The sequence below is a fragment of the Artemia sp. Qi Xiang Cuo genome, chromosome 12 (genome assembly GCF_049724085.1).
Source record: "Artemia sp. Qi Xiang Cuo chromosome 12, ASM4972408v1, whole genome shotgun sequence".
Taxonomy (NCBI): domain Eukaryota; kingdom Metazoa; phylum Arthropoda; class Branchiopoda; order Anostraca; family Artemiidae; genus Artemia; species Artemia sp. Qi Xiang Cuo.
In genome coordinates, this window is record NC_142805.1 from 48,666,500 (window position 1) to 48,686,781 (window position 20,282).

At 33.9% G+C, this 20,282-nt stretch overlaps 1 protein-coding gene across 1 annotated transcript in view; it reads left to right on the top strand.

Moving 5' to 3' along the window:
- Positions 1 to 14,360, top strand: part of LOC148946209 (D-lactate dehydrogenase, mitochondrial-like) — a 531,845-nt gene extending 517,485 nt beyond the window's left edge. The window contains exon 9 of the mRNA XM_089097633.1: positions 14,336 to 14,360. Within this exon, the coding sequence (XP_088953759.1) occupies positions 14,336 to 14,360 (25 nt within the window). The remainder of the gene's footprint in view (positions 1 to 14,335) is intronic.
- Positions 14,361 to 20,282: the final 5,922 nt, after the last annotated feature.

Below are 20,282 nucleotides of genomic sequence, written 5' to 3' on the forward strand. Positions count from 1 at the left end.
AGAAGAATTTGTAATTTTTAGGATGTATATTCGTTTTGTAAGAATAATTTTCGCTTCGTAAGGAGATTTTGTGATTTCTTAGGATGTATTTTTGTCTTGTAAGAATTTTTTTTTTTTTTTTAGGAAGTGTTTTGTATTTTATAAGAAGAATTAGTGATCTTTTGGGATGTAATTTTATTTTGTAGGAATTTTGTGTTTCGTAAGAAATATTTTGTGTGATGTACGGAGGATTTGTGACTTCTTAGGATATATTTTCGTGTTGCAAGAACTATTTTTTGCTCCTTAAGAAGCATTTTCTTTTATTTTCGTAAGAAGCATTTTCTTTAATGTAAGAAGAATTTTTGATATCTTAGGATTTATATTTGTTTTGTAAGAACTATTTTTAGTTCTTACAAAACAATTTGTAAGAACTTGTTCTTGTGAGAACAAGTGTTTGTAAGAACAAGTTCTTGTTACAAAACAAGAAATATTTGTACTTTTGCTTTGTAAGAACAATTTTTTTTTGTAAGAAGTATTTTGTATTTTGTAAGAAGAATTTGTGATCTCTTAGGATGTATTTTTGTTTTGTAAGAATTTTTTATTTCGTAAGAAGTATCGTGTGTGATGGAAGAAGAATTTGTGATTTCTTAGGACGGATTGTCGTTTATAAGAATTATTTTTGTTTCGTAAAAAGATTTAGCGATCTCTTAGTATGCCCCAAGGGTATAACTTAAAAGTCTGCCCCAAGGGTATAACTTAGCGATTTCTTTATATGCCCCAAGGGTATAACTTAAAACACTTGCCTTAAGGGTTGTGGGGGAGTGTCCTCCTAAAAAACATATTCTCTATCTGAAAATCAACTACGTTAAACAAAATGGCTATCTCAAAATTTGGATTGGATTTGTTTTGGGGAAAGATGGGCGTGAGAGGGGGGGGGGGGTTAGTTGCCAAACAATAAATTGAGACAATTAAAAAGGACCCAAGCCCTTTTAATTTACAAATGAATGAGCCTTTTTTTAAGTTTCTACGACAACGCCTTCTATAAAAACCTTATATGCCCCAAGGGCATAACTTAAAACCGTTGCCCTAAGGGTTGTGGGGGAGTGTCCTCCTCAAAAACATATTTTCTATGTGAAAATCACAGTATACATAATAGCAGTATGATCTTTCCCTATCTTACCCATTGTAAAAACCCAGACCGAAGTGCGATTGTTCCAGAGAATGTATAAACCGGTATAAACATAAGCGACATTAGATCTTTTCACGGGTAGACAAGTCAGATCTCTCTTGAACGCGAAACTTGGCTTCAACGTTGGAACACTAATTTTGAAGAAACTAATTTTAAATTAATTTATTCCAATTTATACATAAAAATCGGTATTTAGTAGTGCAATGTTATTATTAGACGTTTTTAGGAATTAAAAATAGGTTTCGAAGTCTCAAGTTGGTTTCAAAGGCATTTTGAGAAAGTTTCTGCCAAAATACGTGTTCCAGGGTAATTGGACCGTTGATGGCAGATCAAATGAGAGGAGATATTTGTACGCGCCGATATATATATATATATATATATATATATATATATATATATATATATATATATATATATATATATATATATATATATATATATATATATATATATATATATATATATATATATATATATATATATATATATATATATATATATATATATATATATATTTTGGAGGGCTTTTGCCCTCTAATCACTTTCGACTATTAAAAAGGGCACTGGCCCTTTGAATTTCCAATCGAATTAGCCTTTTTTGAAGTTTCTACGACACCGCCTTCTATAAAAAACTTATATGCCCCCAGGGCATAACTTACAACCCTTGCCCTGAGGGATGTAGGGGAGTGTCCTCCTCAAAAACATATTTTCTATCTGGAAATCAACTACGCTGAACAAAATGGCTATCTCAAAATTTTGATTGGATATGTTTGTAGGAATCATGGGCGTGGGGGGGGGGCTAGTTGCCCTCCAATCACTTTCGACTATTAAAAAGGGTACTATCCCTTTGAATTTTCAATCGAATGAGCCTTTTTTGAAGAAGTATCTACGACAACGCCTTCTATAAAAACCTTATATGCCCCCAGGGCATAACTTAAAACCCTTGCCCTGAGGGTTGTGGGTTAGTGTCCTCCTCAAAAATATATTTTCTATGTGAAAATCACAGTATACATAATAGCAGTATGATCTTTCCCTATCTTACCCATTGTAAAAACCCAGACCGAAGTGCGATTGTTCCAGAGAATGTATAAACCGGTATAAACATAAGCGACATTAGATCTATTCACGGGTAGACAAGTCAGATCTCTCTTGAACGCGAAACTTGGCTTCAACGTTGGAACACTAATTTTGAAGAAACTAATTTTAAATTAATATATTCAAATATATACATAAAAATCGGTAATTAGTAGTGCAATGTTATTATTAGACGTTTTTAGGAATTAAAAATAGGTTTCGAAGTCTCAAGTTGGTTTCAAAGGCATTTTGAGAAAGTTTCTGCCAAAATACGTGTTCCAGGGTAATTGGACCGTTGATGGCAGATCAAATGAGAGGAGATGTTTGTACGCGCCGATATATATATATATATATATATATATATATATATATATATATTGGAGGGCTGTTGCCCTCCAATCACTTTCGACTATTAAAAAGGGCACTGGCCCTTTGAATTTCCAATCGAATTAGCCTTTTTTGAAGTTTCTACGACAACGCTTTCTACAAAAAACTTATATGCCCCCAGGGCATAACTTAAAACCCTTGCCCTGAGGGTTGTACGGGATTGTCCCCCTCAAAAACATATTTTCTATCTGGAAATCAACTCCGCTGAACAAAATGGCTATCTCCAAATTTTGATTGGATGTGTTTGGGGGAATGCCGGGCGGGGGGGGGGGCTAGTTGCCCTCCAATCACTTTCGACTATTAAAAAGGGTACTAGCCCTTTGAATTTTCAATCGAATGAGCATTTTTTGAAGTATCTACGACAACGCCTTCTATAAAAACCTTATATGCCCCCAGGGCATAACTTCAAACTCTTGCCCTGAGGGTTGTGGGTTAGTGTCCTCCTCAAAAATATATTTTCTATGTGGAAATCAACTACGCTGAACAAAATGGCTATCTCAAAATTTTGATTGGATGTGTTTGGGGGAAGGATGGGCGTAAGGTGGGGGGGGGGGCTAGTTGCCCTCCAATCACTTTCGACTATTAAAAAGGGCACTAGCCCTATAAATTTCTAATCGAATTAGCCTTTTTTGAAGTTTCTACGACAACGCTATCTATAAAAACCTTATATACCCCCAGGCCATAACTTAAAACCCTTGCCCTGAGGGTTGTGGGGGATAGTCCTCCTCAAAAGCTTATTTTCTAGGTGAAAATGAACTACGCTGAACAAAATGGATATCTGAAAGTTTGTATTGGATGTGTTTGGGTGAATGATGGGCGTGGGGGGGGGGGGCTAGTTGCACTCCAATCACTTTCGACTATTAAAAAGGGCACTAGCCCTTTAATTTCCAATCGAATGAGCCTTTTTTGAAGTTTCTATGACAACTCCGTCTATAAAAAACTTATACGCCCCTAGGGCATAAATTAAAACCCTTGCCCCAAAGGTTGCGTGGGAGTGTCATCCTCAAAAATACATTTTCTATCTGGAAATCAACTACGCTGAACAAAATGGCTATCTCAAAATTTTGATTGGATGTGTTTGGGGAAACGACGGGCGTGGGGGGGGGGGGGGGCTAGTTGCACTCCAATCACTTTCGACTATTAAAAAGGGCACTAGCCCTTCAATTTCTAATCGAATGAGCCTGTTTTGAAGTTTCTACGACAACGCCTTCTATAAAAACCTTATATGCCCCTAGGCCATAACTTAAAACCCTTGCCCTGAGGGTTGTGGGGGAGTGTCCTCCTCAAAAATATATTTTCTATCTGGAAATCAACTACGCTGAACAAAATGGCTATCTCAAAATTTCTAATCGAATGAGCATTTTTTTAAGTTTTTACGACAACGCCTTCTATAAAAAATTTATATGCCCCCAGGGCATAACTTAAAACCCTTGCCCTGAGGGTTGTGAGGGAGTGTTTTCCTCAAAAATATATTTTCTATTTGGAAATCAACTACGCTGAACAAAATGGGTATCTCAAAATTTTGATTGGATGTGTTTGCGGGAATGGTGGGCGGGGGGGGGGGGGGCTTGTTGCCCTCCAATTATTTTCGACTATTAAAAAGGGCACTAGAACTCTCGATTTCCAATCGAATGAGCCCCCTTTGAAGTTTCTACGACGACCCCTTCCGTATGAAGTGCCTCTGGGAAAAAAAAATTAATAATAATAATAATAAAACATTGGAGCCGTATGGCCTTTACTATAGGCAACGCTACAGCGTTGCCTCTGATTACTTTTCAGATGATCCACTATTTTTGCAAATGTGATGCACTCATTTTTAATGAATATCCCGGGAAGGCTCATTTTCAATCTACTAATCCTATCTACGCGCTTTATATCAATCTTACCATCCATAAATGTCATATAGCACTAAAAACGACACTTTTGGTGCCACTTCTTAAGTGGTATAGTGTGGAAGCATAAAACCGTATCACTGCAATAATTATGGTCCATAGCCCTTAACTGGAGGTTTATAAGAACCCATCATGTATGCTACCCTTCCAAACCTTCTTAATAAGTTTCATAAATCGCCTACTCATCTTTAAAAGTAAAATATTATTGCGAAAACAAATTAACTAAAACTAAAAACTTTTCAAATAAAAATCTACCAAAAATCAAGCTTGAACGATCAACAGTTTTGAATTGAACCTTCAAACTTTACTCTCCGACGAAGCCTGTGTTCTAGTTCTATTGAGGTAATTGAGGGGAAGGGACGCCCTTGTCTCCATAGTTTTTGCTCCTGCCTGGGTTTTCAAAAAAAAAATTTGTGGTTATTTCATTGGAAAAGGCATTTTTTTTCATTTGAAAAAGAAATGGGAGAAACAACCGAAAGTACACTTAATGGGAATGTGCTATCCAGTCAAATTTATAAAAATGTGATTAGACATAAAAATAAGCTTTTAAATGTGCCCATAAACAGCTCTCTTATGTTACAGTAGCCTTCTAGTTTCTGCTAGTCAGTAGGCGATTTATAAAGCCCTGTCTTCATTATGGCTTTTTCAGGCAAAGTCAACCGAGTATTAAGACAGCTTTTTGTTCATCGAAAAACAAATGTACCTAAAAAAACATGTATTGTTTTGTAAAGTATGGATAATAATCCTTTTGTTCTAAACTGAAAGTTTTTCGTAGCTGTCTAGGCTGTCTGCAGTATTTTCTAGAGGTGTCTTATCTCCCCTAGATTGGTGATTATTAGAAATTATATTAAAAAATAAGTTTTCAACTGAAACTAAGGAGTGACATTAAAAATTAAAACGAACAGAAATTATTCCGTATAAATTAAAGATCAAGGCGACGTTGATCTACATTAAATCTACATTAAATATAAAAATCTACATTAAATTTTAATCAAAAATGAGGAAAGATTAATTCAAAAAAGCAAAGTTTTTCCGAGGGAAGTAAAGAGCGAGGTTGAAACTTAAAACGAACAAAAATTATTACTTTACAACCTATCTAATATATATCAATAAAACTAGTACAAATAAAACAACTAATTGTGTTTCCCTATGTTTCTAAGATTATAGAAAACTAGTGCTTTATTGAAAACACAAAAATAATATAGGAGTTTTGGTACAGTATAGGAGTCTACTCATTATTGGTATTATAGCTAGCGAGACCAAAACGCTACCTGATAAATCAATCAAATATATTTTTGTATGCTGTTCAATGACTTTGTGGGTATTAAAAAAATATTTAATTTTACCCTTATGTTTTGTAAGATTATAAAATGCATACTGAAAGTTACTTATGTCACAACTGGTGTAATACTATAAACAGCTTTATCGGTTAGTTTATTCTTGTCAGGCTACATACTCACTTTTGACTCCCAAATCATTATTCCTGTTTCTTATACTTGGCTTTTGTGTTTTCAGTAAAGCGCTAGTTTTCTATAATCCTAGAAACATAGGAAAACATAATTTTGTCCCTTTTAAGTTTCAGCTTCGCTCTTTACTTTGCTCGGAGTAACTTTGTTTTTTTTTTAAATTAATATCACGAAAGAAACCATGTTTATCCAGGCAGTAAGAATGACGTATCTAGTCTCTATTATTTCGCTAACAGTCTGATGTATGGAGAAAAAGTTTTCTGGGGATATTTGGGGGCCACGTGGAATTTGAATTTTCACCTGGAAGAGGGGAAAAGATTAGTCGAAACAAACCAGCTTATCAAAACGCCATTTTTATAACATCGTATGACTGACTTGTAGGGACCGAACTGAAATTATCAGCGGGCTGGGGGAAAAGAGGCAAATGGACTCCAACCTTTGAATTTAGTGGGAGGGAATATGGGGATAAATAATATGTGTCCCAAATCTACTTAAAAGTTGTAGCAGTATTAGCTCCCCTGGAACTTTAGATCTATTCAAGGTGAAGCAGTGAGGCGAGTATAAAGATAGTTTATTCACCAAAGCCATCAAAATTGCATATCTATAGTACCTTGTGAACCACTCAAAGATCGTATCAAAACTACTAGAGAGTGTCCTGGGAAGGCAGACTTCAAATATTTACTATCGAGAAAGGGATAAGAGTAAGAAGATAGTGTTGTCTCCTATATATGGGTTCGTCCGGAAAAGGACCGATAATTTTTTCTTAAAACACTAAAACCTGTATCCATAAACTTTTGGGTGAAGATTCTTCCCTTATGCTAAGTATAAACTTCAAAATTTCTTTCACAAGAATTTTTTTTCCCTACCAGGTTTGACACGTTAACATATTTGTTCAGCCAAATCACATGACTAAATGTTTCTAATCCAAAAAAAAATCAGCAGATACAAAAATTGGTCCTTAAAACGGGCCTTGTTTGCTTGTGATACTTCTAACCTGCAAGGTGCTTAAACAGGGCCGGGGAGACCTCGACAAAAAAAAAATTGGAAGAAAGGCATTGATATGTGACACCTGAAACAGACCAAACAAATTTTGTTTTCTCAAATTCACTTAGACTTACAGGGCCTGTAGGAAGAGTAAAGGCAAAAGCTACGATAAAAATTGTTGTATTGATTCAAGATGTCCAGAATGGGTCAAACTTTGTTCTTTCTCGGATCAGCTAGATAGTTGTTGGTAATATGCACTGGGCCAATCAAATCTAAGAGACCCCAAAATTGGGTTCAAACTTAATCAAATCTAATCTACTGCTGAATACTAAAATTTACTATAATTAATACCATAATTACTATAATTTATACTATATAATAATATAACACTAAAATTTACACATATAATTTAACACTATAATTTAATCCAAAATTGACCAAGCATGTTTTCCTCGAAACAGTGTGAAAATTTTAAGAATGGATTAGATTAAGGAAGCCTCACTTTTGAATAAAATGTTATCAAATTAGTTCCTAGCACGAACATTTCACATCTTTTTCCTCGCTGATCTGATTTAAGATTTAAGGTTGCAAATTAATCTTCCATGGGCGGGACAACCCCAGTCTTAAAACATGTTTGCATACTAGCCTAAGAGTTTGTATTATTGTATGAATGTATTGTATGAACACTATAGGAATTATAGTATTCAGCAGTATCTGGCCATACAAATATAAAACTTCTTAAAGAAATAATCCCCGCAATTCCTATTCTGTTGAGTTCTCTAATTAACCATTGCTTCTATTAAGGGTCTTTTCCTGGAAGTTTGAAGTCACGAAAGTAACATCAGTATTTAAAGTAGTGTTAATAATTACGGTGAAAGCTAAAAACCCTTGTTAGTATTGCACGGTATAGCAGAGAAATGTATTTGTTTTAGGATGTATGAACTAACAGAAAATCATGCTCTAGTAAGTGATACTCAATTTGGTTTTTAGGAAGAAAAGGGCACCAGAGCAAGTAATGAACTATCTGACTGCTGCAATTAATAGTTGGTTGGACATTGAATACAAAGTAGGTAGTGATTTTCCTCTATCTGAACTTCTCGTATATGGAATAAACAGAAATGCTCTTCAGTTTTTAAAAAGCCTTTCGTCTGACAGTTAGTATAATCCGGAATGACAATTCATGAGATACAGGTAATACTTTATTTGGAGTTTCACAAGGATCAGATCTTGGTCCTTTGAATTTCGTTATTGTTTGTAAATGACCTAAATCAATTAATTCTAGATATCAGTTTCCACGTTGTCCATATTGTATTTCTTTTTCCACAACATTTTTTTTTTCCAAAACACAAAGTAAACTTGTTTGCATGTATTTTTGTTACTTTTAGACGAGTTGTACATTTTTTTTTTGGGTGGTGGGGGTGTTAAAAACGGGTAACTCTCTACCCCCACCTGGATTCGGCCCTGGTGATGAATTATGTAAATGGTGATGTAGTTGACTGATAATAGAATCAAATCGTTTGTTTCTTTTTTGCTGAGTGGCATGGATGTTGTTTGGATTAATTCTGTATTCTGAGTTGCATATAAGTTGGTTTTTTCTTTACGTTTTTCAGTTTGTTTCTTTTTTTTGTTTACTCTAGGCTACTTCCTTTTTTGTACGTTTATAAATAATGAAGAACACAGGCAGATTCAGGGGTCGGTGGGACCCCACCCCGAAAGATTTTTTACGGTACCCTCTTATCCTGTATTTTTCTTTTTTTTACTCTTTTTTTTAGAATAAATTTCTCAATTTAATCAATTATTGGTACCTTTGTAACATTCCCCCCCCCCCCAAAAAAAAATTGCTCATTAGCGTCCTTGTCACGTTGGGCCTCCCCCAAGCTTTTGCTATAGTTCTGCCCCTGATAAAGAAAAGCTTATTAATCTTGTTTATCCTATAGACAGTCGTCTTTGAAAATTTATGATTTGATTTTAAAAGCATCAGATTCTGATACCTTTCTCTATATTTAGTTGTACAGCGCTACCTATTTTTGTTTTAATAAAAGATGGCCTAAATATATTTTCCTAGCTCTATATTTGTTTATGCAGTTGTTCTTAAGCAACTGGAACAAAAAGTCAAATTTTACCTTAAAGAGCGAGGAGTTGAGCACGGAGAAGCACCCCGTATATATGGAATTATTTATATTCATCTTGAAGTTTTACTTTTGCTCCTTACTTTCATTTGAGAAAAAAAAAACTGTTTTATTTTAATTTAACTTCGGATCGTTTTTCAAGTATCCCAGGCCTAACCAAGATATTATAAAGGGTGTTGGCTCCATAGTTCCTCAATTTCCTAGTATTATATATTAATAATTATAAATTTATTGGTAGCATCCTACTCTTTTCAGTTTTTCCAGTTAAAAATTAAAACGTTGGATTGTAATTAAATTTTGGACAACATTTTGATATTCAGTCAAAATTTCGATGAACTCATATGGATGAAATTCTGGGCGACTTTTGATCTCCTACGTCGCTGAAGCCATCATAAGACTCTTCACAGGGTTTGACGATCCACTGAATCAAACACTTTCTCGAAGTCAACGAAGAGTATGCACAAGCATTGTCTCCATTCATTAGATTCCTCCAGCATCGTGCGTAGAGTAAAAATAAGGTAGACACAGGATCATTTTGGCCGAAACCCATGTATTCGGCCAAAACGGTCATGAACAGAACAGATCATGATAATGAATGATCATAGCAGACATTGAAATACGTAAACGATCAGAACAAATACTGATACAGATGAATAAATAAATTCTAACACGAGTGCAAACTAATTTGGATGCTCGAGTCAAACTAAAAGCGTCCAAAAATTAATACAAACAGGAGTTTGGCTGCAACCCCCTTTCCCTTCCCCTAAACATTAAAGTTCTAAGGCCTATTGCGTCATTTGCGTTTTATTGAAAACTGTATATATTTTGAACGATGTGCTTTAATTCGTCAAAACATCAAAAAAAAAAAAAAAAAAGATAAAGCGAGATGAAAAGCAAAAATGAGTGGAAAAAAATAATGAAAATAAACTGAATTCTTAATATATAATGGTATTAATTCCTGGAAATCTCCTTAATTCAAGATTTTAGTTATTTATTATTTTTCTTCATTTTGTAATTTTGTAAACAACAATATTAATAATAGTTTTTTTTTTCAGTAAAGCACAAATGGTACAATATACTTCAAACTTTTACGTTCAGAAACAGTGTTAACAATACATTTTTTTCAGTAAAGTACAAATGGTGCAATATGCTTTGAAACTTTTACGGCTAGGAGGGGGAAGGGGGCAGCAACCTAGCTCCTGTTTGCAGTATTTTTTTTTTTTAGTTTAACCGAGCATTCTATTTCATTTTTAATCGTTTAACATTTATTTATTCATCGTTATCAGTATCTCTTATGAAAATAGTTTATTTCAGTGTCTCTTATCACCCTTTATTATCTTGATCCTCTCTTTTCATGATATAATGATTTGTTTTAGTTTTGTTCGTTTCGGGTTTCATTTATTCTTCGATAGTTATTTCTGGTCGTTTTGAGTTTGAACTATTATAGGACTTTATTTCTGCTGGTCTTAAGTTTAATATGGCTCTGGTCTGATCATAATATGATAATTTATTTTATTTTCTGTTTGTTTTGGGTTTCATTTATTCTTTGATAATAGTTTCTAGTCATTTTTGGTTAGAATTAGAATAGGACTTTATTTCTGCTGGTCTTTTCCAAGTTTAAAATAGCTCTTTAATTTTCTCTCACAAACTTCTTTTTGGGAGGTTTTTCTTTAATTAATTTCTGTTCGTTTTCGATTGCCAATTTTTTTTTATTATTGGTTAATATAATGAATATTTTTCCAGTTTTTCTGGTCTTTGGCCTAAGTTTAAAAATGTCTAATTCTAAATCAAATTTCTAAGTTGTATAAAGTCATCTAAGTATAGGCTTTGATTAAGTACAATTTAATTATTGTATAAATTCCTTTCGATTTGAAATCAAAGTTTAGAACTGTTTTCAAACTAAAATTTAGATTCAAGAGCAATTGAAGATGGTATACACAAAGAATTCTTCCTGGGAGAACTTTCAAAATATTACATAAAAAAGAAATTGGAATAGGAGAATGAATATATATCAGAAATATCACACAGATTCTTTTTAATTTCAGACTCTCCAAACTCCTTTTTTGGGACTTTGACGTGAACGTTTGCTAGTTATAGTATGGAAAAAATAACATTCTGGCAACCTGGATGCAGGCAATGTCTCTTGGTTAAGGTCAACACCCCTCTCCTCATTCCGTAGAAGCTCAAACTGAATGCCCAAGATCCAAACTGCGGGAAGACAGAAGAAATTAAGGGAGAGGTGGAAGTCTTTATCCTCTTTGCAAAAAAACAGAAATAAAATAGACTACAACGGATTTTGGAAAATTCTGGTGGTATTGAAGGTCTAGTGCATCGGGAAATCCTGGGATGGAGTCCCTTGAGTAGGAGTACCTTCAGGAGGTCAGAAATAATATAGTCAGTTTCCTCAACCCATTACTGTTGGGACAGTTGTGATTATAATACCGAGGCAAAGCCTTTGCAAACTATGGTCCCTGAGAATCTCTCTCCATTTATCAGTCATTACTTATTCCAACCTAACCTTTAACCTGTTTCCTCATACCCTATTCCTACCCTATGTTGGGGTTGGAATTGAGTCCCTGCAAAACTTTCACAGGGGATGGGACCCAGAACTTATTACTTCATGTTTCCTTGCGATTTATAACTCATTCCTCTATGCTCAAATCATCCCCACGACACTTTATATTTTTACCACGAGTAATTTCAAACGAAGCCATTTGACAAGTTTTGTGCTGATTTAGATAAGGATCTGTTTCCACCATTGGAGGTTAAGAAGCTAGTTGAGTCAATCCCTCTTCACGCCATGTATCGTCCCATATACCAGTGGGTTTGTTGGTAGATGGTTTTCCCCTCAGGTGAAGCCTGAGAATTACGTAATTGTATTAGCACGAATGTTTTCCACTATTTTTCCTGGATTCCCTGCTTCAAAATCCCAAACTTTATTACCATGGCTATACAGAAAATTATCACAGTTGTTCTACATTACAGACATGTTGGACGGCAATAGAACCTGTAGCCAAAAAGTTCTTTAGCTGCAGTGGCCAGAAGATTATTGAAAATTTTGAAGTTGGTGTTTTTTTTTGTCCATGGAAATGCTGACCACTGGGGTGTTGTGGCGGCCATTTACCTTAGGAGGGAGAGAGAGGTGTTAGCCCCCCGGCCCTAATTATACGATAAATGTCATGTTTCTCCTATATATAAACTGCTGTCATCTGTGCTTTAAAGATATTGACTTTTCAAGCTTAAATATGACCAAGAAAACAACATTGGCTTACAGCGTTAATATTTCTGTATGAGTCATCATAGTAACTGATTCAAGGTTTCTTCATTGATTTTACACTTTGAACACTGTTAAATTGAGTTTCAGACGGTCATTGATAAATAACTATTCTGATTGAGTGGCGTTATAATTCGCCCACGAGAGAGACGACTTTATCTTGTATGTTTATATGTTTCATAGTTAGTCATAGCTAAAAAAAAGTCCGTGTAAGTCGACGTTCAAGTGAGTTAGTTAAGAGTTCAAGTTTGTGTTGTACTGACACTTTGTTCAATATAATTGAGTTATATTTTTCTAAGCCCTCTTTTGGTTATCCCTTAACTTGGTTAGGAGAAATCCCCCCCCCAAAAAAAAATAATAAAAGAAATGCACTTATGATGGTGAAATTGAAGTATTTGGATATGCAAATTCTCCATGATAAGTGAACCACTGAAAGTGTGTCAAAGTGCTCCAATTGGTCTTCTAAGGAGCGAGAACAGAACGAAAATGAGTTAGAAATGATAATGAATAGCTAAATCTACTTGATTGTGAGACATCACAATCTTCACATTTCAGAATTTTCACAAAGAATCATCACAAATCAGAATTTTCACAAAGAATTAATTTTTTTTGGACTGTGAGACTTCTAGCTTGTGAGACTAGTACAAGATTTTCTTCGTGCATCAGTGAGTTTTCGCTAAGAATTTAGTATTTTTTTTTTTTAGAATTCTTCGTTAGGGGTAATCTGTAAATCCTCATGATTCACGTGATAGTTCAAATGTTTGCATACCTCAGTATTATACCTGAGGCTATATGATAATTTATGAAGTATTTAAGAATTATGTAGAATTTCGAATAAAACATTAACAAAAATTGAAAACAAGCGTTTTACGCTTTATAAAAGGCGGGTGTAAAAGTAAAAAAAGAAAAAAATTTGTTTGGACTTTCTCAATCATCTTTTTTCTCAGTGTTATATATCCCTAAGAATTTATATTGTTAGGGATATATCGGTTTTAGCTGTCTCAGTGAACATAAGCCAAGACATAAGCAAGATAACAAGATAAGTCACATGCAAGATTTCCTTGGAGTCAGAAATATGTCATAGATCATGCTTTTCACATTAATAACCAAACTTATACAGATATCTCAAGGTTTGCTCTACGCATATACACTAAAGTAATTTTTAATAATGAAAAATGCAGTTAAGTAGTCAACCCGCGGTAGATTGACATCAGGAAAATGTTGACGAAAGGAAACCGTAGTCCAAGATGGCTTGCGATCAATATATTGTTAATTTTTAATTCAAGGGAATCAAATTGCAAGTAATTTTTAATTGTTAATTTAATTAATTTTAAATTAACTTTTAATTTTAATTTTGAATTTTTAATTCAAAAATTTTTAATGTATAATTCAAGTATCAAATTGGGAGATGATTGCAGCGTTTGTTAACTGAGTACATGATATGGAACGAACCAATCATAGTCAGAGCTGTATTTTAAACTACATCAATATATTCAGAATTTGTGTAATAGTAACCTCGTGTGAAAAACATGTTATTTTGGCTAAGGAAATACAAAGAGCAGCAACTAAAAGGAAAAAATACAGAATTAAAATCCGAAAAAAATGATTTTTTTTCCTCTGCACAGGAAGAAAAGCTTTGCCATGTGCACCTATATAATTAATGAAGATATCCAATAATAACCCATTTAATAATATCAGTACAGTATTTTTAAGAGCACCACTAAATACCAATACCAAATCTCAAAAATCTATCTAAACGCTATGTGGCAGCAACGAAGCAAATCTTTCCTTGACTCATTAATAATTCATATGTCAATGACTTTCCCAGGATTCATTAAGCCTTTTGGATCCAGTGCCTGTTTCAGGTCGCGCATCGTCATCACCGCCTCAGGTCCCAGTTCCATTTCAAGGAATCCTTTTTTACCCAGACCAATTCCATGTTCTCCAGTACAAGTTCCATCAAGAGCAATTGCTCTTCTGAAATGAGAGATTGATGATAAAAAGTTTAAAAAATGAAATCATTTTAAGCAAAAAAAGGCAAAAATAGGAGCTATGTCTTCTGTAGAATACAATGATTAATGTTTTAAACGATGGGTTCCCACTTGCAGAAACTATGTACACCAGATTGCAAGTGCCAAGTATGGCGAAAGTATGCCAAGTGTTTTGGGAAGATTGCCAAGCGTTTTTTGGATTGTGTCAAGCGTGGCGGAACTGTGTGACACAATTGGCGTTCCCTGATGTACACCGGGTTGTAGGAAGTGGGAGGCCCCTCAGCTTTAAAGATTGGGCACTTGTGTCTTAGTTTAGAACTAACAAACCATTTGACTTGTTCAAGTTAGTAGAGTAAGAGCGATGGAAAGCTATATTTAAATCAAGCAGCAAAATAGCACTTAATTGTGGCAAATACAGAAAATATTCAAAACTTTTTAGATTCGATGCTTCACAAACAGAATTTTTAAAAGGATAAATGCTAATTTTATTTAATAGAATGAGAGTGTTAACAAAAATGCAATGTATCCTTTCTCCTTCACTCTATTTCTAACGCTCCATTCACTCCATTTTAGAGAAATTTTTATATCTCTCTACAGTGATTCACCCCCAGGAAACTAAAGTGGAAGCAAAGATCCCTGTAGCAGAAACTATAATCAACATTGACTTTCGTCTACAAAAGAATTGATATCATTAGCTGCATCATCAAAAATCCTCAGTACAGTTTCTGGCTATCAAAATACTTCATAGCTAGTGACTAATGTATGAACCATATGCATTCTTGAACATGTTTTTATTTTTACTAATGATGCGAGTAAGTCACTCTAAAAAACTTGCTGCAAATGACGAAAACAGTTAAGAGAATACCTATTGTGATGTTTAAGCAAATATGATGGATAGCTACGAATACCTACTCGTAGATAGCCAAATAATTTTAGATGTTTACCAAACGAACTGGTAAGAAAACAAAAAACGACTTAATAATTTGCTTTGTTATAATCAACTGGGTAATTTGTTTTGCTCAATTGACTCTCAATTTTGTATTTTGTAATGAGATTTCCTAGCCATAATAATTAATAGCCCCAAGCAAGCTTAATACACAAAAAGGGCCAATTTTGACTTCTGAATAACATATTTTGTATGAAGCATGTTTTTTTCTGTCTGTTGTGGTCAACTTCTCTTCTCTGAGAACTTCTCTGAGAATTTGCGGTGCACTCGAAAAAGATAAGTTGGTGTTAAAAACATTTCCAAAAATATTCAGGTTATTGGTGTCAGTTATTATTGTTCATATAGGTTCTATTATGGTATCAAAGTACTCAATGATCTCGTTATTTTGTTTCTTTATAACGCGATATGCAAACCAAAGCATTTGGCAGCCGGAAAGCTCAAAGCTTATAAAAATGACAAATTCCTGTCACCGCATTGATGCATTACTGCTAATTATTTTATTATCCCAAAGGCCGGGGTAGAAGAGAGGAGAGGACTAAAAACCTTGAGACTTAAAGAGGAGCATAGGCCTACGCACCTGGCACAACACCTTGGCAAAAATGGTTTTCTTTTAAAATAAAAAAATGGGCCGAAAACACATATGCCTATGCCTAACAATACAGAACCGATACGTTTTTATTCTGAAATTATTCTGTATGAGGGAAGACAGCCCTTTCCTCCATACCTTGCTCTTTAAGATAAACTTTTTTAAGTACTTTAAGAAAGCTTCTTATTCTAATTAAGCGATCCTTGTGTTTCAGGAGTCGCTCTTGAGGGATTGGGAGAAACAAGTCAAACTTTGGCTTAAAGAGCGAGTGATTGAGGAGGGGGCAACCCTCTTCATGTACGGAATAATTTCTGTTCGTTCTAAGTTTTGTTTTTGCTCGTTAAATTCAGTTGAAAAAACTTTTTTTAATTTAATTTCTGATCATTTTTCGAATAATGCAGGGAAATCCGACTTCCCCCTCCATGCATAACTCTCTCTAGAAAAAACTCACCCATGGAAAATACCTCCTAGGTAAAATCCATCCCCCGGACAATATCATCTCCACTGGAAATTCCCCTTGGAAAATTCCTGCGGACAATTCTGCCTGGAAAATTCTTTCCTACTTTCATTTAAAAAGAGACTTGTTTCTATTAAATTTCTGATGTTTTTCAAATCATGCCGGAAACTCTCCTCCGTCAACATTGTTCCTGGGAATCCCTCCTGCTCCCAAAGCAAAGTTTTCCTGTGAAAAATTCCAACATGGAGTTCGTATAGATTTCTGGCAAAGTTCCCCCGTGTAATATCACCCCTGGAAAATTCACTCCCAGAAACGTCCCTCTTCATGGAAAATTCTCCCCGTGGGAAATCCCTCTCACCCCATAGAAAATTTCCCACCCTGAAAAATATCTGTATACTTCCCGAAAACAATGGGCAAATTTTATAACAGTAGAATGCTAATATTGAATTCTATGGATGCTCTACACCTTTTCAAAGAGAGTCAGTACTCCCTCACACAGTTTCACGTGCACATTGCAAAAAGCATGCAAAACCTATAAAGTGATTAAACACGTTTTGAAACTACATGCTATTTGCTTGCCCTATGTTCCCTTAAAGGTTTGACGACTACATTCAAGAATACATTCACGCCTACAAGAATATGCAGTTTCACGTACACATTGCCCTATCCCCAAACTCGAAGGGCGCCCCCTCCCTCAAAATTTTTGGCCCCCCCTCCCCATTTTTTTTGATTTTTTTCTAACATGATATATTTTTTTCAACTTTTTTTTTTACATGTCTTCGAATGAGATGAAACATGCTTAAATTCAGTAGTGTTTTGTCGTGGTTTACCTTGTCACAGTTACATTCTCTTCATTTTTCAAAGTTCATTTTGGATTTCTTTCATTGAAATGCAAGAGTTGGAATATTTCAGTAGTGTTTTGTTGTGCTTTACCTTGTCACAGTTACATTCTCTTGATTTTTCAAAGTTTATTTTGGATTTCTTTCCTTGAAATGCAAGATGCAAGAGTTGGAATATTTCAGTAGGGTTTTTTCGTGGTTTACCTTGTCACAGTTACATTCTCTTGATTTTTCAAAGTTCATTTTGGATTTCTTTTGTTGAAATGCAAGAGTTGAAATATTTCAGTAGTGTTTTGTTGTGCTTCACCTTATCACAGTTACATTCTCTTGATTTTTCAAAGTTCATTTTGAATTTCTTTCGTGAAATACAAGAGTTGGAATATTTCAGTAGTGTTTTGTTATGGTTTACCTTGTCACAGTTACATTCTCTTGATTTTTCAAAGTTCATTTTGGATTTCTTTCCTTGAAATGCAAGAGTTGGAATGTTTCAGTATTGTTTTGTCATGTTTTACCTTGTCACAGTTACATTCTCATGATTTTTCAAAGTTCATTTTGGATTTTTACATTCTCTTGATTTTTCAAAGTTAATTTTGGATTTCTTTGGTGAAATGCAAGAGTTTGAATATTTCAGTAGTGTTTTGTCGTGGTTTACCTTCTCACAGTTACATTCTCTTGATTTTTCAAAGTTCATTTTGGATTTGTTTCGTGAAATGCAAGATTTGGAATATTTAAATAGTGTTTTATCGTGGTTTACCTTGTCACACTTACATTCTCTTGATTTTTCAAAGTTAAGTGTTAATTTCTTTCATTGAAATGCAAGAGTTGGAATATTTCAGTAGTGTTTTGTCGTGGTTTACCTTGTCACAGTTACATTCTCTTGATTTTTAAAAGTTCATTTTGGGATTTCTTTAATGCAAGAGGTGGATTATTTCAGTAGTGGTTTGTCATGGCTTACCTTGTCGCAGTTACATTCACTTGATTTTTCAAAGTTCATTTTGGATTTCTTTCCTTGAAATGCAAGAGTTGGAATATTTCAGTAGTGTTTTGTCATGGTTTACCTTGTCACAGTTACATTGTCTTGATTTTTCAAAGTTCATTTTGGATTTTTAAATTCTCTTGATTTTTCAACGTTGATTTTGAATTTATTTCGTGAAATGCAAGAGTTAGAATATTTCAGTGTTTTGTCGTGGTTTACCATGTCACAGTTACATTCGCTTGATTTTCCAAAGTTCATTTTGAATTTCTTTCGTGAAATGCAAGAGTTGGAATATTTCAATAGTGTTTTATCGTGGTTTACCTTATCAAAGTTACATTCTCTTGATTTTTCAAAGTTCATTTTGGATTTCTTTCCTTGAAATCCAAGAGTTTGAATATTTCGGTATTGTTTTGTTGTGTTTTAACTTATCACAGTTACAATCTCTTGATTTTTCAAAGTTCATTTAGGATTTCTTTCGTTGAAATGCAAGAATTGAAATATTTCAGTAGAGTTTTGTCATGGTTTACCCTGTCACAGTTACATTCTCTTGATTTTTCAATGTTCATTTCTGGATTTCTTTCGTTGAAATGCAAGAGTTGGAATATTTCATTAGTTTTTTATTATGGTTTAAATGATCTCAGTTACATTCTATTGATTTTTCAAATTTCATTTTTGGATTTATTTCGTTGAAATGAAAGAGTTGGATTGATTCAGCAGTATTTTGTTGTGGTTTACCTTCTCATAGTTACATTCTCTTGATTATTCGAAGCTCATTTTTGATTTCCTTCATTTAAATGCAATAGCTGGAATTTTTAAGTAGTGTTCCGTTTTAGTTTACATTATTCTAGTTACATGATCTTGATTTTTCAAAGCTTATCTTAGATTTTTATATTCTCCCGATTTTCCAAAGTTCCTTATAAACTTCTTTCGTGTAATTAAAGATTTGGAATGTTTCAGTTGTGTTTTGTCGTGGTTTACCTTTTCGCAGTTACATTCTCTTGATTGTTCAAAGTTCATTTTGGATTTCTTTCCTTGAAAAGCAAGAGTTGGAATATTTCAGTAGTGTTTTGTCGTGATTTACCTTGTCACAGTTACAATCTCTTGATCTTTCAAAGTTCATTTTTGGATTTCTTTCGTTAAATGCAAGAGTTGGAATATTTAAGTAGTGTTTTGTTATGGTTTACCTTGTAACAGTTACATTCTCTTGATTTTTCAAAGTTTATTTTGGATTTCTTTCATTGAAATGCAAGAGTTGGAATATTTCAGTAGTGTTTTGTCATGATTTATATTTTCACAGTTAAATTCTCTTGATTTTTCAAAGTTCATGTTGGATTTTTACATTCTATTGATTTTTCAAAGTTAATTTTTAATTTCTTTCTTGAAATTCAAGAGTTGGAATATTTCAGTAGTGTTTTGTCGTGGTTTACCATGTCACAGGTACATTCTCTTGATTTTTCAAAGTTCATTTTGAATTTTTTCGTGAAATGCAAGAGTTGGAATATTTCAATAGTGTTTTATCGTGGTTTACCATATCACTGTTACATTCTCTTGATTTTTCAAAGTTCACTTTGGATTTCGTTCCTTGAAATGCAAGAGTTGGAATATTTCAGTAGTGTTTTTTCGTGCTTTACCTTGCCACAGTTACATTCGCTTGATTTTTCAAAGTTCATTTTGGATTTCTTTCCTTGAAATGCAAGAGTTGGAATATTTCAGTAGTGTTTTGTCATGGTATACCATGTCACAGTTACATTCTCTTAATATTTCACAGTTCAATTTTGAATTTCATTCGTTGAAATGCAAGTACTGGAATATTTCAATAGTGTTTTGTTATGGTTTACCTTCTCTCAGTTACATTCTACTGATTTGTCAAAGTTCATTTTTGGACTTATTTCTTTTAAATGCAATAGTCGGAATATTTCAGCAGTGTTTTGTCATGGTTTTCCTTGTCACAGTTACATTTTCTGGATTTTTCAAAGTTCATTTTGGATTTATTTCCTTGAAATGAAAGAGTTGGAATATTTCAGTAGTGTTTTGTCATGGTTTATCTTGTCACAGTTACATTCTCTTGATTTTTCAAAGTTCATTTTGGATTTTTACATTCTCTTGATTTTTC